Below are 24,805 nucleotides of genomic sequence, written 5' to 3'. Positions count from 1 at the left end.
GTATAGTGATACTCTTAACCTGCTCTGACATTGTACTGACAGTTCATTGGACCCACAGATACTGAATGAGATATTCAGCTGAACTGATCCATGTCTAAAAGTCCATAGGAATATCTGTAACTCAGAAATGGAATAATCTTGATTGCAAAAGAGTAGAAACAAAACTGCTCACTTAAACACAGTCTTTCAAAGGGGAAACTACACACAAAGCTGCCCACCAGAATCCTCTGAGGACTGTAATGACTACTGGTAATGTGTTTCCAGCAACTTAGTAGCAAGATCTGAGAAAGGTCCTAATTCTCCTTTCAGAAAGGCATAGAGAGTGCCAAATACATACTTACATTATGGTTAAAGAGAGTAATATAACGCTAACAAAATAATAGCAACAAGAACAGCTGTTCTCTGGGGGGCTAGAAGTCCCTACTGTGCATCCATGCTTTCACAAGTGGCTCGTGACCGACAGCAGCACCCTGCTTGCTTAAACAGCAGCAGCAGCTGCTCCACACAAATCCCAGATCCTGTATTTGTAGCAGAAGAGATGTGCCTCTAGGATGGTGTGTATCAATGATGTCTTTCTTTTGTAATGTGACAGTACTAATTCAAATATAATAAAGCCCAGAAGGGTCTCTCTTTTCTCAAAATTATGTCCTCAGTTATAAATCCTTAGCACAAATAACGGATATGTAAGAAATTGTCTCTTAATTACGTAATACTCATATTGTGCTTAATATAATTATTTCCTTACAAAGTGAAGATCTGAAGGTATGTGAACTAAGCATAGTAATTCTTTACACCAGCAGTGAGTATCTTTGTTTCACTTGCCAATTTTCTTACTAGGTCCCAAGGAACAGTGTCACCAGCTCAATCTGAGTGTATAAAGACTCTTGGATACTTTTTAGGCACTGTGGTCTCAACCTTGTATTCACTGAGCACTCAACAAGCACAGCCACATACAGTAGAACGTTGGGCAGGCCAGGATGGCAGGAGCAGGCACCCTAGCAATACAAATTTATGTTTGCACAACACTTTGCAGGCAAACTCCAGCTCATCTCAGCTGAGCCATGTATCACCTTCAGTGTGCTCACACGGCCTCTGTCTAGCTCAAAGCACACCTAGAGCTCCAGCCCAGCATCCTGGAAATAGGGGCAGCCCCAGACAGATCTTCCTCACATCCTCCTGCAAAATACAGTACAGATCCACTCTAAGTGAATTCTAATTGAAACCTAGTAAGAAATAAGGTTTTGTAAATGGCACAGCATATGCATTTAGAGTGAAAGAGTAAAGAAGCTAAATCTTGAGGCAAGACAGGAGGCAAGACGTAGATAAAATGACAGGGCAGCACAATGGATCACTATGATAACTGTGATTATTATAGCTTGTTATTACAGATTATAATAGAGACACATAGCATGCTCTTTTCTTAGACCTCTTCTTTAGAAGGCAGAAGGGAGTTGATTATGTGCCACATAACAGTGCCACATCCATCAGTGTCAGCCAGTAGGTATTATATCTGTGATTTCTGAACCTTCAGCAATGTGCTTCTACTGCTGTTCTGTGCTAAAGATACAGCCTATCCGTATTAAGCTAATCTACATCATGACCTAGGCATCAAAGATTTAACAGCTTTTTTTATTTCTATACAATGTCCAGCTAATACTGGAGTGGAGCAGAATGCAACACTATGGGCATTGGCCTAATATGCAGAAATAAAAGAGTGTATGGTCTTTTCAAAAAGGCCATAGGAGTCAGCCTATAAATCATCTGAATAACAAGTTTAAAACTAGTAATATTTTCTTTCAAAAGTGGCTTTTTTTTTTTTTAGGGGTTTTCTGATAAGAAGTCCTAAACTCTGATACCCATGGATGCTGCAGAGTTCCGCAAGAGAGGGAAGGAGATGGTGGACTATGTTGCAGATTACCTGGAGAAGATAGATAAAAGACAGGTCTTCCCAGATGTGGAACCAGGATATCTAAGGCCCCTCATTCCGGACCGTGCACCCCAGGATCCTGAGAGCTTTGAGGATGTCTTTAAAGATATTGAGAAGATCATTATGCCAGGGGTAAGAAAAATGGATCTGTAGTGTAATGTTCAATACTGCATTTAGGTTTTCAAAGACTTTAAGGAAAGTGTGGATTGAAAGCTATGCAGCTAGATGCTATGAATGTAAGTACCCAGACTGATTAGCTTTTAGAAGGCAGGAGTCTGCTTTACGTCCATAGTTAAACATCATCTAACACTTTACACAACTAAAGTTTTCTGTTCTTGCTAGAAATAATCACATCATTCTTTTGCTTCATGAGAGGCTTGCTTTTGAAAATAATCCCCTTACCTCCCTTGAACTGGTTAAGGCAGAGCTTCATAACTTCCAATTTCATGTGATATTTTTGCTACTTGCAAAGCACAGTAAATATTTATATATATAAATGGGATTTTTATTAGTCTGCTGTGCCTAAAGTGTTCCTGCAAGCTGATCTTTAAATGTTAAAATTCTCTTAGGAGACTTCTTTTTATTACAGAGTTTACTAGAAAGGATTCTCCCCAATACTTGTTCTGTTGACTTACTCTCCTAAATGTCAACTTCTAATACTTTTTAAGGCAGATGGCCACTACCTAAATATTAGTCCTTGGATAGATCAGTGTTGGACAGACAATGCAAAACAAAGCATCTGGCATTTGTCCAGTTCTGAATCTTTCTTGTTTTTCCACTGATGGCATACCTTTTTTATTTAAATACCTGCTTGTCTCCTAAGGCTTGTAAGTATCTTGAAGAGGACTGGATTATTAGTGAATGTTAATGATCTCTGCAATAACCACTTTGGGTTTCTTCTTTGGATGTAGCTAGGTGATATGATTGCTATGTGACTGGACATGGATTCACTGCTCTGCAAATGTGTTTAGTCAGTGTACTATAATACCAATTCCTTTTCATTGACCAATGTAAATATTTGATATTCAATATGACCTTATTTCCCTTTGAGCCAACCCTGCTGTCCTTTCACAGGCAAAAGCTCCACTGAAGTAAAGGGAAATCTCTCCACTCTTCTCAAAGATTTGTGGATGAAGTCTTAAATCCAACAGAATTATATCAGTGCAGATTAGATAAGAGAATTATGTCCAACACATGCAGATATGATTGCCTTTCCTTTTTGATTGGAGGAAAATACTAACCATTTTTTTTTTCTGTGAAGTAGAACAGAAAACACTTTGCTTTGAACACTTGAGAACACTGAATAAAATCAAATTAAAAAATAAGAGATGAATCATTTGAGAATAGAAAGTGAGACATTTGATTCCAGTTAAGTCATCGACATGTCATATTCCCTCTTAACTAAATTGATTTTTTCTTCATATTTACATGCCCTGCAAATAAATTTACTTTTACTAAGTGATACATTCTGAAGAAGAAATGTTCTATCCAAAACTTTCCTCTGGTGTGAAATGTTAGTGTTTGTGACGCAAAAAGCACAAATACCTAAATTCCAGTTCTTATAAAAACTCTGATTCTGCCTGTGTTTTTTTATACTAAATACTGAATACTAACATGAGCACAGAATTACAAAGTCATAGTATAGTAGAGGTTGGATGGCACCTCTAGAGATCATTTAGTCCACCCCCACTGCTCAAAGGAAAGTAAGTCAGAGCAGGTTGCTCAGGACCATGTCCAGTCGAGTGTTGAATATCTCCAAGGATGAAGTCTTCGTAATCTCTCTGTTGTGCTGTTCCAAAGTTTGACTGCCCTCACGGTAAAAAAGCTTTTTCTTATGTTTAAGCGGAATTTTCTGTATTTCAATTTGTACACATTTCTTCTTGTCTTTTCACTGGATACCACTGACAAGAATCTGGTTTAATCTTCTTTACACCCTCCCATGAGGTGTTTATACACATTAACAAGATGTTCCCTGAGCTTGCTACAGGCTGAACAATCACAGCTCTCTCAGCCTCTTGTCATATGACAGATCACACACAGAATCGCACAGAACGGCTGGGGTTGGGAGAGACACCTGGAGATCATCTAGTCCAACCCCCTGCCAAAGCAGGTTCCCCTAGAGAATGTTGCACAGGGTTGTGTCCAGGCAAGTTTTGAATATCTCTAGAGAAGGAGACTCCACAACCTCCCTGGGCAGCCTGTTACAGTGCTCTGTCACCCTCAAAGTAAAGAAGTTTTTCCTCATATTGAGATGGAACTTCCCATGCTTCAGTTTGTGCCTGTTGCCCCTTGTCCTGTCACTGGGCACCACTGAGAAGAGTCTGGCCCCATCCTCTTGACACCCATCCTTAAGGTATTTGTAAGCATTGGTAAGATCCCCTCTCAGTCTTCTCTTCTCCAGGCTAAACTGACACAGCTCCCTCAGCCTTTCCTCATAAGAATGATGCTCCAGTTCTCTGATAATGTTTGTAGCCCTCCACTGGACTCTCTCCAGTAGTTCCTTATCTTTCTTGAACTGGGGGGCCCAGAATTGCACACAGAACTCCAGGTGTGGCCTCACTAGGGCAGTGTAGAGGGGGAGGATAACCTCCCTCGACCTGCTGGCCACACTCTTCCTAATGCACCCCAGGATACCATTGGACTTCTTGGCCACAAGGGCACATTGTTGGCTCATGGTGAACTTGTTGTCCACCAGGACTCCCAGGTCCTTCTCCACAGAGCTGCTTTCCAGCAGGTCAACCCCTAACCTGTACTGGTGCATGGGGTTATTTCTCCCCAGGTGCAGGACCCTACACTTGCCTTTGTTGAACTTCATTATGTTCCTCTCTGCCCAACTCTCCAGCCTGTCCAGGTCTCGCTGAATGGCAGCACAGCCTCCTGGTGTGTCGGCCACTCCTCCCAGTTTTGTGTCATCAGCAAACCTGCTAAGGGAACACTCTGTCCCTTCATCCAGGTCATTGATGAATAAGTTAAACAAGACTGGAGCCAGTACTGACCCCTGGGGAACACCACAAGCTACAGGCCTCCAACTAGACTCAGCATCACTGATCACAACCCTCTGAGCTCTACCATTCAGCCAGTTCTCAATCCACCTCACTGTCCACTCATCTAACCCGCATTTCCTGAACTTACCTATGAGGATGTTATGGGAGACAGTGTCAAAAGCCTTGCTGAAGTCAAGGTAGACAGAATCCACTGCTCTCCCCTCATCTACCTAGCCAGTCATGCCATCATAGAAGGCCATCACATTGGTCAAGCATGATTTCCCCTTGGTGAATCCATGTTGACTACTCCTGATAACCTTCTTTTCCTCCACATGCTTGGAGATGACATTCAGAATGAGCTGTTCCATCACCTTTCCAGGGATGGAGGTGAGGCTGACTGGCCTGTAGTTTCCTGGGTCCTCCTCCTTGCCTTTTTTGAAGACTGGAGTGACATTGGCTTTCCTCCAGTCCTCAGGCACCTCTCCTGTTCTCCATGACCTGTCAAAGATGATGGAGAGTGACTTGGCAATAACATCTGCCAGATCCCTCAGCACTTGTGGGTGCTTCCCATTGGGGCACATGGATTTGTGGGTGTCCAGTTGCCACTTTGGACCCCACCCCCCAAGTCCTTCAGTTTAAAGCCTGCCTCACCAAGTTGGCCAGCCGGCTGCCAAAGATTCCCTTGCCTCTTCTAGACAGGTAGAGTCCATCCCTCCCTAACAGGTTATAGTCATCAAGGAATGATTGGAGCAAAGATGCTCCAATCCATTAATCATCTCCATGGCCCTTCACTGGAATAACTCCAGTATGGCCATGTCTTTCATGTACTGGAGAACCCAGAACTGGACACAGCATTCCCGATGTGTCCTCACCATTGCTGAACGGAAGGGAAGGATCACCTCTTTTGACCTGCTGGCAACAGTTTTCCTAATGTGGCCCAGGATGCTGTTGGCCTTGTTTGCTGCAAGGGCACGTTGCTGGCTTATGTTCAGCTTGTCCACCAGGACCCCCAGGTCCATTTCTGCAGAGCTGCTTTCCAGACAATTGATCCTTGGCTGTACTGGTGCAGGGGGTTGTTCCTCCCCAGGTACAGGATTTGCATTTCTCTGTTGAACTTCATGAGATTCCTATTGGCTCATTTCTGCAGCCTGTTGAGGTTCCTTTGAATTGCAGCATGACCATACAGTATATCAAACACTCCTTCCAGTTTTACATCATCTGCAAAACTGCTGAGAGTGCACTCTGTCCCATTGTCCAGGTCATTAATGAAGATGTTAAACAGTACTGGCCACGGTATTGATTCCTGAGGTACAGCACTGGCCTCCAGCTGGACTTCATGCCACTCATCACAACCCTGTGAGTCTGGCAGTTTAGTCAGTTTTCGCTCCACTTCACTGTCCACTTATCTCGTCCATATTTCATCAGTGTGTCAGTAAGAATGTTATGGGAGACAGTATTGAAAGTCTTAACAATATCCTGTGCTCTCCTCTTGTCCACCAAGCCGGTCATCTTGTAGAGGGCTGTCAGATTGCTTAAGCATGATTTCCTGTTCATAACTCTTTACTGCCTAGCCTCAGTCACCTTCTTGTCCTTAATATGTTTGGAAATAGCTTCAAGGTTCCATCATCTTCCCTGGGACTGGGGTGAGGCCTATAGTTTCCCAGATCTTCCTTCTAGCCCTTCTTGAAGATAGGAGTGACATCTGCTTTTTTCCAGTCCTCAAGAACATTCCTCAGTTGCCATAACATTTCAAAGATATTTGAGAGTGGTCTTGATGGCATTGTCTAGCTCCTGCAGCACTTGTGAGTGCATCCCATTAAGCTCTATGCACTCCTGTATGTCCAGGTTATTTAAATGTTTCCTAACTTGATCCTCCTCCAAGTGAAGTCTTCCTTACTCAAGGCTTTCCCATGCATCTCAGGAGCCCAGGATTCCTGAAGACAAATTTACCAGTAAAGACTGAGATGAAAAAGGCATTGAGTGCGTCAGGCTTTTCCCTGTCTTTTGTTACCAAGTCCCCAACCCCATTCAGCAGCAGACCTATATTTATCCTACTTTCCTTTTAATGCTGATGAACCTGCAGAAGCCTTTCTTGTTGCCCTTCACATCCCTCACCAAATTCAACCTTAGATGGGTTTGGCTTCCCTAACCTTGTCCCTACATGCTCAGACAGTGTCTTTATAGCCATCCTCTCCCGGGTCATCTGACCCTCCTTGCTTTTCTTATATGCTTCCTTACATTTGAGCATTTTCAGGAGCTAATTGTTAATCTATGAAGGCTTCCTGCCACTCTTGCTTGACTTCTTGCATGTGGGGTGGACCATTTTTGAACTTGGAGAAGGTGTCCTTGAAAATTAACCAGCTTTTCTGGACCACTCTTCTCTCCATGTCTGTCTCCCATGGGATTCTTCCAAGCATGTCTCATAACAGGCCAAAGACTGTTCTCCTGAAGGCCAGGGTTATGATCCTGCTTTGTGTCTTTCTTCCTGCTCTCATGATCCTGAATTCCACCATCTCATGGTGACTGCAGTCAAGGCTGCCCCTGACTTTCACATCCCTGACCAGTTCTTTCTTGTTTGTAAGTATCTGGTCCCACAGCACGTCTCTCCTCATCAGTTCCTCCATCACCTGTGTTAGGAAATTACATTCAATGCACTCCAGAAAACTCCTGGACTGGTTGTGCCCTGCTGTGTTGTCTGTCCAGCAGATATCAGCTTGATTGGAGTCCCCTGAGAGGACTATGACCTGCGAACATGAGATTTCTTCCAGCTGTCTGAATGCTGTACTCATGTAGTTCTTCCTGATCAGGTAGTCTGTAGCAGACACTCACCCGAATGTTGCCCATCTTGAAATCTCCACCAGTCCTGATCCATAAGCTCTTGACTGGCTCATTGTCCATCCCTAGGCAGAGCCCCATGCATTCCTGCTGCTCTCTTGCATAAAGGACCACTCCCCTGCCTTGTCTTCCTGGTCTGTCCTTCCTAAAGAGCCTGTCCTCATCTACTGCAGTACTTTAGTCATGCGAGCTATCCCACCACATCTCTGTGATCCCAATGAGATCACAGCCCTGTAACTGCAACACAGCCTTCTAATTACTCCCATTTGTTCCCCATGCGTCATGCCATAGTGTACAGGTGCTTCAGAGAGGCACCCACTTGTGGTGATTTCCCAGCAAAGATATGAGAGCTTCCTCCTATAATGCTGTCCTCTCATCACTTCCTTATTTATGTGCATACACTTGGGGTGGGTCCACTTTAGCCCTGTCTTGTTTTCAAGATTTCTCTTGTCCACATTACCCTTTACCCTTTGCTTGCCAACTCAGTCCACCTTCCTCCCTTGACCGTGGGTTTTCATCTCTTTCCCCCATTGTTCCTAATTTAAAGCTCTCCTTACCAGGTTAGCCAGCCTGCCTGCAAAGATATTTTTGCCCCAATTGTTCAGGTGGATCCTGTCTCTTCCTAGGAGTTGATCCTCAAAGACAGTCCCACTGGTCTTAAAAACCCAAATCCCTGTTGTCAACACTAGGGTCAACACTCATGTTGCTTGGGTGCTTCACTAGACACAGCAGGGCTCCCAGTCCATCTGCAACCAGGGCACTGAACCTATTCTGTAGTTGCAGACCTGCAGGTGGAGCAGAAGCCTTCCTCCTAGTGCCAGTAGTTGCAAGCTCCTACCCTTCACCATCGTGGGACTCCATTTCCCAACCCAATAAGTAGAGACTCTGACTGGCCCTCCTTTGGTACATTTGGGGATTCAGGCTTCTGTATCTGAGATACCTTGTGTTATGTCTCAGGGAAGATCCGCTCAGTCTCCTTTATGTCTCCTCTGATACTGCAAAATCTGCTGACTTCCTCATGTTGCTCCTTTACATGGCGACAAAGACCCTTCACCAGTGCACACCTCCTGCAGGCTAAAAGACCATCTCCCGCTGCCTCATCATCCCTGCAATCCCAGGCCTGCAGATGCATACTCCATTGGGAGCTTAGTCTGGGTTGACACCTGTGATGTGCCAGGGGTAGTTCCAGTTGTTGCTGGGGACTGTGCCCTGCGGAGCGTCACCACCACTGCAGAGCCCACGTACACTAACCTTAGCAGGGTTCTGTGCTCTGATCCCTTCTGTGCGTAGTGCTGTACAAACTGCTGCATCTGTTGGCTGTGCTCATAGAAACTGAAGCGTGACAAAGATAGTGCTGTACAAACACATGGAGACAAGGAGTATAGGAAGAACTTAGCATAGGAAGACTTGTTCACATTTGGTTTAGAGACCTTTAAAATTATTTATAATTGGGTTTAGGGACTTTTGGAATGGGCTATAGGGACAATCTACCCCCATTATATTTTCCCTTAATCTTCTTCCCATCTGTTTCCTGAAAAGACTAACATTTATAAGTACATCTAGTGTTTTTCCAGTGTTTCACAAGGGAATGTCTTATCTCCATTTTATAAATGAGGAACTGGGCTTCTTCAGAGAGAATAAGTAATATGACAGAGGTTATAAAACCTTGTTTTGCCCATAAGCTATCAGTGGCCCATAAGTGATTCTTGTTTTCTTCATGTTGACGTCTTTACTATTAGTTGTGTTCAGATATTGCTACTTATTGGAAGACTGCAAATGTGAAAATGGTGTTCCTTCAGAGGAGCAAAGATCAGTTAATTGTGTAAAGCAATAATACAATATCCATTGCTGTCTTTACGCTATAGAAGAACAAGCGTTCATGAATGGTAAAACTTCTTTATGGAGACTTCTGTTGAAATTGGATGTAGACCTTTGAAGGGCAGTCCACTAAATGTTAATGACCATAATAGTCCTAAGTTTCTAATATTAACACATGGACTGAGGGAACAACTGCTGAGCTCTGATCTCCACAGCAGGAAGCCAGGGTGGAAGGGATCTGCATATAAAAATATCAGAGAGTCACCTTTCTCTCTGACTTGCTTTGTTCTCTTGAAATATATCTCCTCCTGTTTTAGAGCCAAAAGTGATGAAGTTTAGTTGTAACTGCAAATAGCAGCACTGAAGATGTTAATTTTCCTCACATTTGATCCATTAATCTGTGAACTTTCAGCTGAAGTACCTATCCTTAGTGTGTGGTAAAGGAAGACTCTTGCTTAGACTAAGCAAGCCGCAGAAAGACAGACATCCTTAGAAGAAATCTGGGAAATAAAATTCTCTGAGAAGCATTAGAGTTGTAATTACTGAACCGAAGACACTTGTGTATCACTGTTTATCAGCAGAGGGCTGAAAAAACAAACATCAATTATGTCATGCTCTTCCCAATATTTGACTGTGTCTGTTCCAACATGGGGAAAGAAATGAATTTTACAGCTCCTTCGAGTGAAGGGGGAAGGGGAGGCAGGAGGATGAACCGCAGCTGCACTTGCCCTCGGGCTTTTGGCTTTTTCGCTTTGTGTGAGTGGTGCAACTGGAATCTGCTGTGTTTCATCAAACAAATGGCTCCCAGCAAGTAGGCAGTTTAACTTGATTAACCCAAGATGAATGTCACAAGTCTTACAGATCACAGAGGATTAAAGCTAGAGAGATGAACAGTGGCAGTGCTGGCTCATTATGGATGTCAGTGAAAGTCCCTGCATGTGGGTCCTATCAGGGACTGCTGTTTATTGGGTATTTTTTAATCTGTTTATTGTTTTTGTGTGAAGAACCAAGTTCCATCCTATTTTATTTTCTGATTTGTGAAGGAAGGTCTTTGCCACAAGTGCTCTAAAAATTTATTACAGCGAAGAAAGAGATCCTGACCAGATATAAGAGATATAGCTAAAAATGTTCACAGTGGCTTATCTTTGGATACCTGATTTGAGCAGGTTTGGACCTAGTGACCAGTAAAAGTGAAATCTTGAACATACCAGGTACAGAGCTAGTTTAGACAGTGGAAAATTGTAGTAGATAGGAGCTGGTTTCATATGAAAGATGTAGGGGCGACTGAAATATTACCTTTGGTATACTACAGCAGAGAAAGTGATATCTGATTCATTGTGTATACAACAGTTAAGACAGTTTCCCCTTAGCATGGAACATGTCCCTTAAAGAAGAGCTGGTTGTTGGCATGAAGAAAGTTAGAAAAGGAAATAAAAGGGTTACTTGCAGCATGCAGAACAGTCGGTACAGTGATCCCTGAGTTAGCTCCGGAACCAGAAACCTTATCACAGACTGGGAGAGAGGGGAGTGTGAAAGGTAAAATACAATAGAGGTAGGAATGCAGAACAAAACAGTAAGGAAACCCTGAGCTCAGGCAAGCGATGCTCTCAGGATGCTCTTACCATCCTCCACTTGTAACAGAAGAACTCCAGTATTAAAAAAAAGGAAAACAAAACGGCATAAGAAAAGGCTAGGCTTCAATAACTCAGCAGCCTCTGGGAAGCCCAAGGAAAGATCTTATATGCATTTTGCTGAATTCTTGCTTATAGTTCATCTAATCCTCTAGAAGCACTTTTTTGTAAAATTTGTCTTTGAATGTGAAAGTTGTTTTTGCAAAACATCATATTGCATTATTTCTACTCAACATTGCAGAGTGGCAGTACATTTCCTGTTTTCCAGTTTTATTAGATTGGAGATGTGGAACACTATCAAATATCTCACAGATCCTTAAAAATTGCTTAGATGTTGCATAAGATAATTCTAAATATTGCTGCTGCAAGACAATTGACTACAATTTGTGCAGTTATTATGTTGTTCTCTCGTATTACTACATATAAAGTGGAACTGTACATAAATCACAACTTGTTATAGGGAGATGATAGTTTAATTTTCTACAGAAGGTATGGGATACTGGAATGGTTTGTTTCATTTTGTGGTGAGGAGCTGTTTGGCCAGATTCAGTGCCTGAATTTTAGCAAATAATTCCAGAGTGTGGGCAGGAGAGTTCTGTGGACCTCTGATGCACTGAAGACACTCTTGTTCAGTCTGTCGCATGAAAGAGATGAAAGAACAAAATACCGGAGTTCCTGAAAGCAGAGACTCAAAATAGTGCCCCGCACAGAAACGCATGCTGCATCTGCCCGTGCAATTCTTGTCTTCTAGGCAGACAAATGGAGAACTCTGATCTTGGAACTCTTGGGATGTCGGGGCAAGAACTAATTTATTTCTAATTTGAGTAGAAGATAGATAAAAAATTGAGAAAAAACAAGGCAAGCTTTTCTAAAAAATGGGATCGTGTGTTACAGCCAGGTAGTAGAGAACTGTTGACTGGTCCCAACCTCTAATCTTTTCTGATTTTGTGATAATTTGTTTCTGCTTCCTGCATTAGTTAAAAATGACCATTTTTCCCGTAATACAGGTGACTCACTGGCACAGTCCGTACTTTTTTGCCTACTTCCCTGCAGCTTCTTCCTTCCCAGCTCTTCTTGCAGATATGTTGTGTGGTGGAATAGGATGTGTGGGCTTCTCCTGGGTAAGTTTGCTGGGGTATGTACTGCTATATGGTAATGGTGCTTCACTTTGCCAAGATTTTAAGCATTTCAATAACATTCTTTAATTAAATTATTGATTAATAGCAGTGAAGTCACAGGACTATTTTTATAGGTAAATTTCCTTGACTAATTAAGTGTTTTCACATAGACACCCTGAATGACTCCAGTAATAAAAGGCTATTTCCTCTTAGAAGTTTTGCCCTTGAAAAATCACCAGCATTTAGAATTAGTGGTAGCAGTGCAAACTTACTGGTAATTCATTAAGTAGTATGACTGTTACCTGTCACCTGGTGTTGATACTTCTCATCATCTGGATGAATGGAAAATTGTGTTTAAAAAAACCACATTTATATGAGACGGCCTCTTCTCAAAAAAGGTTGGTACTTGATGTCAGAAAAAATATGCAAGATGCAAATCCTAGCTTTGACATTTGATAGTCATGGTTCTATGTGAGGCCCAGTTTGACATGTTTTTAATTTAGCTGGTGAAGTTAGTCAGCTAGTCTCTTCCTCTATAGTCAAAAGACAGAGAGAGAGAAAGAGTTATTCTTGCTCTGGTGGATCCTATTTCTCTTCATTGTCTAGTGAGGTTATACCCTCTGTTCTATTTTTCAACACAGGCTGCAAGTCCAGCTTGCACGGAGCTGGAGACTGTAATGCTGGATTGGCTAGGGAAGATGATTAATTTACCTGAAGAGTTTTTAGCTGGGAAGGATGGCCAAGGTGGAGGAGTCATTCAGGTAAGAGGGGACATGAAAAAAGAATACGAGATAAGTTTGTGAACTTTATGATTTTGTAAAACCTTCATACCAAAACACTAATAAAGGAAAAATATATTTTTTCTGCCATATGGGTTCCTTTCAGATTTTCAGAAGGATTGATGCTCTGTGAGAATGTCTGTAGGTGGGTAGGATCATTCATGAAACTAATGGTTTTGTTTTCAGAGCAGCTGAATTCTGAAACGCTCTTCTCTGTGAAGAATTGTTAGTAGTTCAACTTAACAGCACAATTTGGGCTTAAAATTCAAATAATAATGTTGGAAAATTGTATAGGATGGAAACTTTAATTTGTTGATCAAGTGAAGTGAGCTCATACTTAACAACGTGAAGCAATGTTTCATGGCTGAAAATAGAAAAAACCTTCTCAAATAGAAATATATCTGAGCATTGTGAGTACAGCATCATGAAAAGTGGTTACAAAGGCTTCCATGAAGCCCACCTTAGACATGTTCAATTGTTTGCTTCAGTCAGTTTCCAAAATAGCCTTCCTTTTTTTTGGGGAAAAAAGTGTCAGAGATCAAGCAAAGGTTAAGAACATAGGAGAGAATCTTCTATAAGTAAAAATAACAGAATGTAGTAGAAAGTCTATCAATCTTTGTCAAAGAAGTTGAAATTATTTTAAGAAGTTTTCCTTATATAACAAAATGAAATATTGGAATAATAAAATAAAATGAAGAGCTGCTTAAAATTTGAACCTAAACAGTTCTATCAGTAGATAAAACAATTTTTCAGACTACATCGCAGTATCCAAAATAGAACAAAACCTGCAAACTTTGATGTTGACTGCTTAATGAAAGCCTACAATGTCTGAACAGATAATGAATATATCATCAATGGGCAAACCTGCATGTATAATAAAGCTATATTGTTTGTCAGTCATGGCTCCACTAGCACATGGTCTTTCTGCAAACGCAGACTCTGGTCACAGCTATTAATCTAACTAAAATAGATCTCTACTATGAAAAAGACTGAATTTTAAATAATTGTTCTGTGCTCCTTTGATATCTCTGGAGTCTGGTCATTGGAGGCCAGGGCACAATCCATTTTATCCTAAGATAGGCTCCTAAAATACATCTGAATTACATGCTAGAAGTGAGGGCTTCTTTCTTTGATCTCAGCTGCAAATGCCTACAGCATATTCCAATTAATTCTTCCCAACATCTTCCCAGGCAAATATGAATTTAACCCAACTGCTATGATTCTCCTAGGCAGAGTTGCACTTATGCCAGTGTATTTCCAAAATAGATCTTTACTCATCTGCTTGCTCTGTTAGGATCTTTTTCATTACGATTACTAGGGAGGAGGTTACACTCAAGAAATCAAGATTTCGTCATGCATCTCAACAGTATTTATTTTGTACCAGTGAAAGCAAGCAATTACGCCTGACGGTTATCAGCAGGAAATATTGCCCTTCCAGGCTGACAATGCTGCTTTGCTCATAATTTTCATCAGAAACCAGTCAGTTTCAAGAATCGAAAGTGCTCTGTGTTCCTGCTTCCGATGAAGTCATTTGTGCTGCAGATCTTCTTGTCTTGCTCTGGAAACAATAATGATACAAATAAGAGAGCGTGAGGCAAAGACGACATGAGCATGTGAAAGTGCCAGTCATTCTCTTGGTAAATACCAAGTAATTATTGTGGTATTGGGTAAAAACTGAGCCTGCAAAAATTGGCTCTTAATTACATTTGAAAGTCCATGTCAATATGAAGCATTTTGTTGTTGTGTGAAGGATGACACTTGAAAATGGCAAAAGATGAAAGAAAATTTCAGTTCAGAGCTCTGGTGGACATGAACATCAGCTCTTGCTGATATTCCTTCCGCCTCTTGAGCCTGCTTGCCATGGCAACCTTTGTTTGCTTGCGGTAAAAGGAAAGGTATCATCATCCTTCACTTAATGCAGCATATAGCACTCAAGAGAAGAAAAAAACAGCTTTTAAAAATAAGTGAGAAAGCAACTTTCTTCCTGAAGCTTGTATTCTGCTGTTCATTCTAGATAAACTGCTGAAAAGTGTACCTACTTTAAATTCTAAAGAGTTTTCTTGCTCTGCAAAGAAAAAGTATTTTAAGGGTGAAACAAAATGACACTTAGCCTTTCTTTGGCCTGTCAAGGAACACTGCTGTTTTATCTTTCTCGTCAGTTAGCCAAGTAGTTCAAGAGCCAAGCGTTTTTTTCCTCAAAAATATTTAGCTCAAGACTTTGGTGCCAAGTGAATAGAAGAGCATTTACAACCCGGGTTCTGCAAACACTGTAAGCTTCAGTATAAGAAAGGTGACTTATGGAAACAGAGGCAAGGTGAAAAAGCCTACATCTATCATGAGACATCCAAAAGCATTTCCAAGTTGCTGGATTCGGGTGCCTTTAGGCTATGTCCCAGCTGTATATCAGGAGGCAAGATTCAACTGGGCAACAGGTCCTTTCCTGTTCATCCTTGTTTCTGTGTAAGGAAATTCATACAAGAACTGTTGTGTACACTGACTATGCACCAGCCTGGATGAACAGCCAGGATGCCAGGACATCTTGTGGCACTCCTCAGAAGGCTGAGGCTATTCTTGTGCCTAAGTCATTTGCCTGCCCAGCCAAGCAGTCTCCAGAATAGTGGGGGCTTAAATTTCCAGATCTCAAATTAATGTCTTAACCTTTGGAATTTCCTGCAGTCATTTTCTTTTATATATTTGTGTGCATTTCTTTAATATGCATATTCCTTACATGTACTGGAAAGACACTAACAGTTTTACAGGGTCTTATCATTTCAAAAAAAAAGAAGACCAAAAAAGCCATTTTCTCCACATATATTGGAAAGATTTTCATGTATTCCCTTAAAGATATATTTTAATATAAGTAATAATTAGTATTATTTCCCACATATTAAATGCAAGGGTGCTAGAGCTAATTTTACTGTGAATAACCCAGGTTTAGAAAGGTTGTTTTCAGTGACTTGCCCAATGAGAGATGGAATTAGGTCTTGCACACAGGCTTTATGTTGCACAGCTTCATTATGAGGACATACAACAAATGGTACCTTTAGAGGAACCATTTATCTCAGTCCAGAATATTTGCCTAAAATAGATGGAATTATTGCTTTCTGGATATGCTTATGTCTCTCCACTGAATACTAAGGGACCCAAAACACTTTATCTCAGATGTTTAACTTTTTAGTTAAACTTAAGTTTAAGTTTCAGTTTAAGTTAAATTTAAGTTAAATTTAAAGATCTTGGAAGTTCTTTATGTGTAAGATTAAGATAATTGTGTGCATACACTCTTGCATCATGAGCTTTGAGAACTCCAGACAGGCATGGTTTCTCAGTGTTAAGGTATTCTGATAAGTATTCTGAGTATCTATCTGGCTACAGACCATATGCAGAATAAGATTAAATGGGGAGATTGCCAGATTATGTTTTCTGTAATTAATGGACAGAATTTCCTTCACCTCTTGCCTCCACATGGAAGTTCTACCTTACTTAACCCAAGAGGGATATTTCTTTTCCTATACCATTCTGTATCTGTACTATTTCCCTCAGTTGCCATAATGTTGTATGCAGCAGCAGCAGCTATAAGAAATGCACAAAACTGTCTCCAGATCATCTTTGTGCTCTGATGCAGGCCCTGGGGTCTACATTCCTCAAATCCCACACCACTGGAAAGGCAGATAAAGTATATTTGTCATGGCAATACATTTAGTAAATATTTAGGGACTGTCCTTTTTCCTGCTTACTCCATTCATGAGGCTAGTTAATTTCAGCTGGATTGAGTTCACTCACTGGTGAGATGTTGACAGGTGTAGAAGGCAGCTTTGTCTCATATAAATAGCTCAGCTAACTTCAGTATTAGGAGAAAGTCTGAGTTCACTGGGATCATTCTCATGTATGAAATCTGTGGGATCAGGTCCACCTCCAAGGAAGAAGTAAGACTTCCCAAGTATTTAAACATTTGTTGTCTTTAGTAAGTATACACAGGTCTTCAACAGAGAGAGGATAGAATTTTGGTACAGGACAAGAAACCACTCCAAAATTAGCTTGTTGACACTGGGGATATTTCTGAGACATACTTATTAATATAAGCATCAATATTCATTGCAGTGTTAGATGCTTGGCAGAGGAAGATTCACATGACAATTGTTCAACTTTGAAAGTACCTAAAAACTCTATCATGAATATGGATACCCAAAACCATTGAAATTTATGAACATGTGTTTACAAACTGTTACTTATAGTTTAAAAGAGCAGTTTAGAGCATGTTTCATCTGCCTGTTCTAGAGGAAAATCATAAAAAGAATTTGTGGGAACTTGTATTCTCTTGTGAAATTTACAGATCAATTGATACAAAGAATTCCCCTCTTTGTCACAGAGTATCCAAGACAAAATTTAAACTCATGTTTTGTGAATCAAAGTGCAATTTAGAAATAGTGTGTCACTGTTCCTTTCATCTGTGTGTTTTTGATGAAGGAAACGTACATAACTAATACTTTGAAAAGCAATTAGCTATATTGAATCATAGTTTTTTTGCTTTTTCAGTGTTTTTTCTCTTTTAGCCACAACAATTGACTTGCCCAGGGCAAGTCTAAATATTAACTAAGCATTATAATTATGCATGTTGCTTGACAGAGATGAGAGTTGACAGTCAGATTCTGATGGAAGTTAAATGTGCGGAAATCCAGAGTAACAGAAATCAACAGTTATTCTGCCGTTGTTACTGGTTAACAAATGATTGGTGCCTAGTTCGAGAGCCTTTTCACATGCGTTTAAGTCTGTGAGTCCAGCTTTCTAGCACTAATTGCAAGGCTGGTGCCTAAACTGAACAATCATAGAGATTAAAGAGAGCAGACAGAGGCATCAGGGAAGAGGAGACCAAGATCAAATAGAGATTCCTCCCTTGCTGTCACACATATTCTTAAAAAGCATGAGATCGCACAGTTTCTCGTATGCAGTTTCTGTTAACAACTTCGCAGATTCATACAGAAAAATATGTTGCTTTTCTTCTGTAATGTCTTCCTTTTGAACCTTCCTTCAATTTGTCCCATAGGGAAGTGCAAGCGAGGCCACCCTGGTTTCACTGCTTGCTGCAAGAACAAAAACTATCAGACGGGTGCGGTCAGAAAAGCCTGAGCTAACAGAAGCAGACATCATGGGCAGGCTGGTGGCCTATGCTTCTGATCAGGTGAGTACCTCTCAAAAGCATGGAAACATGATGTCTATGTTTAACAATTTCAGCCATCTCAATAGACAGACGAATTAAATATAAGCTCTTTGTATTGGAGACTATTTAGTTTTGCTTGTTTAAATCCTCTTGTACATCATAAGTGGGCTGGAATCTCATGTGTGCTACCATGAAACAAAAAATAAATATTCCTACGTACACACGTGCAAACAAACACACCATACATTCTCCCCCTGTATGGATGCATGGGTGCAGGTGCATGCACACAGATAAACCTAGTGCATGAATATAAAGCAAATTGGTCATAGTATGTGAAGAAGCCCAAAACATTTTTTCTTTTTTAAAGAAAAAAACTCCTAAGATCTCCATGTATCAATCCAGCTAAGAAATCTTCTAAGAAAACAGAAAACGTAATCCTTGATTTCTGACTGTGAGTGGTATTTAGCACACTGAGTTAGGCTAAATTCTCAGCAGGCCAGGACCATGAGAGGCTTTTACTGTTAATGAAAGCAAATTTTTGTCTTGTGAGTTCTGCTGCTCCTACCTTTCTGACACACTAATCCTACTGAAGGGCCAGGCAATGTTGTTTCTCTCAATAGCTGCGACATTTTCTTATCTAAATGTCAATGAGATAGAAGAAACTTCCTTAGTACTTGATGTTTAGTTTAAAGTAATATCTGATTATGCAGAACAAAATGGCCAGGTTTCAGGCTCACCTCTATTTACTACTAAGTGTATGTTAAAAAGCACTGCAGAAAAAGTTAAAAGTACACTTGCTCTTTGCTGCTGGGAAGAAGGACTACAGTTGTAGGGTGAGAAGAGTCAGGACAACAAAATATGAGAAAAGATAACTGTTTTCAAAAGGCACAAAGGATATTTGTCCTTTTGTGTCTGGGACCCTAAGGTCTGTGTTGCGCAGACTGCCAGTCCCAGAGCTCAAACTCTGACCCAGTGATGCACAAAGCCTTTTATTTGTTTTCATTTTTTTGTCCCATGTAAGTGGCTGACCTGAAATGAGGACTGACAGGCCTTCCCGCCTACTGAAGGTCAGAGGATCTTATGTTTACAGAAGGATTTGCCTTAAGATATTGCTGACCTTTCAAAGCAGATTGTTGCAGAGCTCCCCGGTCCTTCTGCATTAAGAACAGACCTGTGTGACTCATAGGCAATAATCCACAAAAGAAAGTAAGCCTAAGCCATTCTGTGGGAGAGAAAACCATGCACTGACAGAGCACAACACTGCAAGAATACATTAGGAGGGAGGCAAAAAGTTGGTCTGTAAGGAGACCCAGAGCAGAAAGCTGAACTCAGATCTCATATATCTTGGGAGATCATTTTAGCTTCTCGGCATTTTGGGAAAATCTTTGTCCCATTGAAATCATTTTGCTTTGTTTTAATGAGTACAGAGCAGGACTGGCAGCAAAGCTTTCCCCAATAGCTGCTTGGGGGTTTGGAGACAACAGAAGAGGATCCCTGTCTGTCTGAGTGCCTGGGCGATCCTGGCAGAGGCTCCTCTTGCAAGGGACACTGAATGTGAGACCTTGGAGCTGAGAGGAGCATCCAGCTACCCCTGACAGTAGACACCTGACTGTTTGGGACCAGGGCAGAAATCAGGGTAGTTTTTTGATATTCTCAATTTTTCTCAGGCCATTTCCTTCATCAATCTTTTTTTTTACCACATTTCTTTGGCTACCTTAAGCAGCTGCCCACTCATTTCACTGTTTTCTGTTTGGTTCCTTGTTCTCCTCAAGGATGGTGGGAGATTCCCTAGTACTTTGCTGAGGACTAGGAATTCCATGGAGCAGCAGGTCACTAAAGATTTGTTATAATGCAAAAGCATCTTGGCAGTTTTAACCAAACTGTTACTTATCAGTAGTTATCAGCTATCTGTAGTTATCAGACAGCCTTACTACAATTTTGGAGACTTGAGGAAGGAATTCTGAGGTTCTGACTGTTCAATGAGGTTCAATGAGGAACCTCATTGTATTATTATAGTTTGCTTATTTACAATTCTTATATAAATCAGTTATAAAATACCTCTTTCCATTGTACACTTGAATGAAGTATGGTATTGCTATGGTACACACATTGTTTTCCACTTCAAAAGCAGTTAGTTGTATTACAAGTCTAGACTTCTATATTTTCTCAAGCTGGTGCCTAATTAGTTTTCCAGACTACTTTAACAAGAGGCAGTGCTGAGATACAAATTAATAGTCAATCTGCCTTTAAAATGCATCATTCCAGGGATATGTGAAGTCGAAAGGCAGAAACTTTATCTTCATCTGGTCCTGTTCAACCTGTGTTTTGGCTTAATCTTTTCAGTGATAATATCCTAAATAAGAATAGAATTAGTAAGTGCTTTTGTAGGCACGAGCAAGAAACAACAAGGGTAGGATGGAGATTATGAATGAGAATAGTCACAATATGAAAAGGTGAGGAATTTTTCTCTTTCATATTAATGACGATTAATGAAATTGGAGAAGGTGGAAGGTAAAATAGCAATTTTTGGTTTTAGTCGTGCTCTAAAGGAGAGTATTTTGTGGCTAAACATACCTTTTACTGTGAATAGAGTTGATATAGTACTGCACTTCACAGTTTTATACGAATTTCTTAGTTATATCTTTGTTTTTATTTACTGAGATGTACTTTATGTTCTAAAAAGTATTATTTAAGGAGAATTCAAATAAAATGGATTATAAATAAAATAACATATTGGGAATGATCTTTAATTGCCTACCAAAACGAATGAATGATTGAACAATGTATTCAGGAGGTAATCTAAAAAAAAAGGTTAATGTAAGAAAATATCTCAGTTTATACCATACCACGATGTATATTTTTTTAGGGTTCAGCAAAGCTGTACGCCATAAAAATATGCTAGTGAGCAAGTGAATCATTATCAAGCAAGCTGATTATCTGCATGTCTTTTGTTTGATTTGGAGCCAAATCCTGAAGCTCTTAATCAATCCTACCTAATTGTGAACATGTTAATTAAAGCTCTCACTAAGATTAATTGAACTCTTGTCTGAATGACGCCATGGCAATGGTTTCAAGAATACTTTAGGGTTTCTGTTAGTGTATTTGTGTGTGTGTGTGTGTGTATATGTATGTGTATCTGTCTGTTTGTCTGTCTGTCTATATGGAAAAGGGAGAGGTGCGTATCTGTTACGTACCAGCAACACTCCCAGGATCTTGAGTATTTCTTTACTTGAAAGAACTGAATTTTTGTTTTCAAATTCAAATGAACTTCATACATTCCAATAAAAGATATGTGTCTTAAAACCTGCCCATTTCTTTGTAGGCTCACTCATCAGTGGAAAGGGCTGCATTAATTGGTGGTGTGAAGATTAAAAATGTTCCTTCAGATGATACATTTAGTGTTTGTGGTTCAGCCCTAAAGAAAGTTTTGGATGAAGATAAAGCTTCTGGTCTTATCCCATTCTTTGTGAGTACTGTATTTTAATTAATCAGTGGATTTATTGCTTCTGATGAGCTATTTTTGATATGAGTAGATAATCTCATCCCTAACAGAGGGATCAATAGGCAGCCTAGCTAGAATGTTAGGAGAGGTTCCATGAGTGTTCTTCACACACCTTTCTGTGCAGTATAAGCAACTCATTTGAGCAGCTGGTTGCACTTCTCAGCAAAAATGATGTTTTAAAAGGACTTAAAGTTATATTAGACAGTCGAATAAATGCAGGTGAATTTTGTAGTTACATCTAGTCCTGCAATGTTATAATCTCCTAACACCTGAATTCTGAACTGCCTCTTTTACAAAGGTATACTTTTATGTTTTCAGGTTCTAACTTACTTGTACATAAAACAAGTTTAAAGGCAATAAATTAAATGACGGTATCTCAAGCTTAAGTATTTTCAAGAAAAAATAGCTTCTCCTCTTCACCACTTTAGCAAAGAAATTAACCTCCATAACGTACCCCAAATATCAGCAAGATCAGACATTGTCAGACAGGTATTTCTGAGTATGTGTTGAGTATATGTCTTATCTCTAACAGGTGAGCTATAGGGAATCATGCTGTGGAAATTTTAAGGTGTCATCATGTCTTGTTATCTGTCCACTTTCCTTTCCAGAGATTCCTGCTTCCACAGCAGTCCAGAAAAAGCAGATGTTCATATCTCAGCAGCTAGAGCTCAAAATCCCCCAATTTTTGACACAGAACAGTGTTAGATTGGATACAATTCTAAAGTTTGGTTCTACTATGATAAGTACCTGATTGAAAAGAATATTTGCTTATTCATCAGATCTCCTCCTCCTGTCAGTTCAGAACACCATCTTATTATTTCAAGTTAAAGCAAGATTTTACCATTTATTTTTTCATGGAGTAAGTAACCTCTGTTGTGTTTTTGTACATCATCAATAGAACTTTTTGCTCATTTCCAAGCATTATGCATCTACAAAACTTGATATAGACCATGATCTGTATAATCTATAAAGGAGTATAATATGCTACCAGTAACATGTTTTTACTGGCCTCCACTGAATAAAAATTGTAGGAAAAAAACAACTTACTTTAGAAACTGAGAACTTGAGAAATGGGATTTTTTTAAGAGAGTCAAAAACATCATGATTTTTTCAGAAAAGTCATGCCTGACGACAATTTTTTTCTTTTCCTTCATGTGGTAGCATTTTGAAAAGGGCTAATGTGACTTAAATGTATATTAACTGTTTTCAGAAGAATTAGCAGATTAAGCTTGCTTATGGTCATGGATAAATGCCAAACAGGACAAAGAAGCTTAAATTTCACCAAGCTCTTTTGAAAATGTAGTCTTTTTACTCTTTTTGTTTTTAACCTTTAGTGTCTGTTTTTATGTAGTATGAGGATGACTAGGGTGAAAAGTGTTTTTCATATGTGCAGAATGCTCCTAATTTCTAGCCTCCCTAGAACTAGCGAGTCCTTGGGGTGGCCAAGCACATCCGATCAATTGCTTTCCAATATAAGATGACTATGACTGAGAAACTAAGCATCTATAAGGCTGTCTAAATGAACTTCTGTGGGCTGCACCTACTGAAGTGGAGATGTGCCATAAGGCATGTTTTATTTCTCTGTTGTATGGTACCAGCTCATAATATCTTATATAAGATTCTATTTGTTTATCTTACTGTTAATTTTAAACAATTACAAGTACAGCACTATATCGCATCTCCGTGCACGAATTACAAATCTAATGTGTTTTTTCCTCATCTTTTGTCCATTCACAAAAAAAAACACAACTTGTCCTTCATAAATATTCATTCCTTATTCATTTTTCTATGTGTAGCAAGAAGAAATAAAAAATTCTGTATTATGCATTCAGTTACACCCTTACAAAGGGTGATTTAACTGTTGTTTTTCTTCCTCTGTTTGCTTAGCTGTGCAAAACAGGCTTTCAAAGACAGTAGAGGCTCAGTCTGAGTTAATATGGCCTGTGCCAGGTCTTCCATTTATTTGTATACATAAAACATGTCAGCTTAGATTAAACTAGATGTCATTATCCTTATGGTTGGCCTCTTAACTCAAAAGGTGTGTTAATTCTCTGTCTTGCTGAGCAGCAGTCCATGTACCGTATTAGTGCTCCCTTTTCTGGCTTGCAGATTTCAAAAGCCTTTCAATTTCTTTTGTTCTTGAGTAATTTGGTGCTATTTTATTTTGTTCTGGTGACAAAGATATGCACATTGACAAGGAAAAACCTTATGCCACATTATTCCTTGTCTCCCTATATTCACTGATCCTTCACTAAGAGGAGTGATTCAGCATCAAAGCAATAAGTTTAACAGAAGAAATTCTGCCTGAAGAGACAGCAGAGATATCATTCCTAATGAAGAGATCTTGGTTGCATCCAAGCTGATGCAGTCTCCCTTATCAGCAAAAAAAAATGTTTTGTATGGGATTGAAAAAGAAAATACAAGCAAATTACAATGCCTTATAGGCATGATTCTCCTCTTACATTTAATGAATAAATGAGGAAGCATTATACTGAACTTGATAGAAGTGCTTTGCTTATAGAGGTGAGTGGAGAATCAGGGGCTCATTTGCTTGATGTGAAACAGGTTCTTTCATTACAGTAATCTGGTAATTACAGGTTTGCTTTTCACAACATAGGATTTGGCAGTCAGCCTTTTTTTGGGAGGGGCATTGTCTTTAAAATGAGTCTTCGAATTCCTATCCACCATCAATATCTTTTAGCACAAGTAACGGGTATATTTTGTTCAGTGAAGGCTATTGCCAATTAATGTACCCAGACCTCTACTTTTGTTTCCTTTTTTTCTTTCTAAGTTCAGACTTGGGTTAATTTGTCTCTTTCAAAATACTTCTGCAGAAATTGAAACAGAGGTATTTTCATATAGTAAAGCAAGCAGACTGTGCAAACAAAGCACTTAACCATGTCAGGTGTTGAGGCACTAAAGTTGCCACGATTTCCCAAGGAGCAATTTCCAAGTGTGGCTGATATGCAGCCCTTCATCTGGCTGCCAGATAAGGGGCAGCTTTAAAGCATGTGCTGAAGTCATGTCTATTTTGTTAAATATAAACACTAACCGGT

The 24,805-nt window shown here is 39.9% G+C and overlaps 1 protein-coding gene across 1 annotated transcript in view; it reads left to right on the top strand.

Moving 5' to 3' along the window:
* The first annotated feature begins 1,858 nt into the window (after positions 1 to 1,858).
* The window catches only part of DDC (dopa decarboxylase), a 56,462-nt gene continuing 33,515 nt past the window's right edge, over positions 1,859 to 24,805 (top strand). The window contains exons 1-5 of the mRNA XM_068396377.1: positions 1,859 to 2,059; positions 12,203 to 12,316; positions 12,955 to 13,074; positions 18,134 to 18,268; positions 21,570 to 21,713. Coding sequence (XP_068252478.1) covers positions 1,859 to 2,059; positions 12,203 to 12,316; positions 12,955 to 13,074; positions 18,134 to 18,268; positions 21,570 to 21,713 — 714 coding nt within the window. The remainder of the gene's footprint in view (positions 2,060 to 12,202; positions 12,317 to 12,954; positions 13,075 to 18,133; positions 18,269 to 21,569; positions 21,714 to 24,805) is intronic.

The sequence above is a fragment of the Nyctibius grandis genome, chromosome 3, assembly GCF_013368605.1.
Source record: "Nyctibius grandis isolate bNycGra1 chromosome 3, bNycGra1.pri, whole genome shotgun sequence".
NCBI classification, from domain to species: domain Eukaryota; kingdom Metazoa; phylum Chordata; class Aves; order Nyctibiiformes; family Nyctibiidae; genus Nyctibius; species Nyctibius grandis.
Note: the sequence above shows the minus strand (reverse complement) of the source record. Positions and strands in the feature narration are given on the sequence as shown.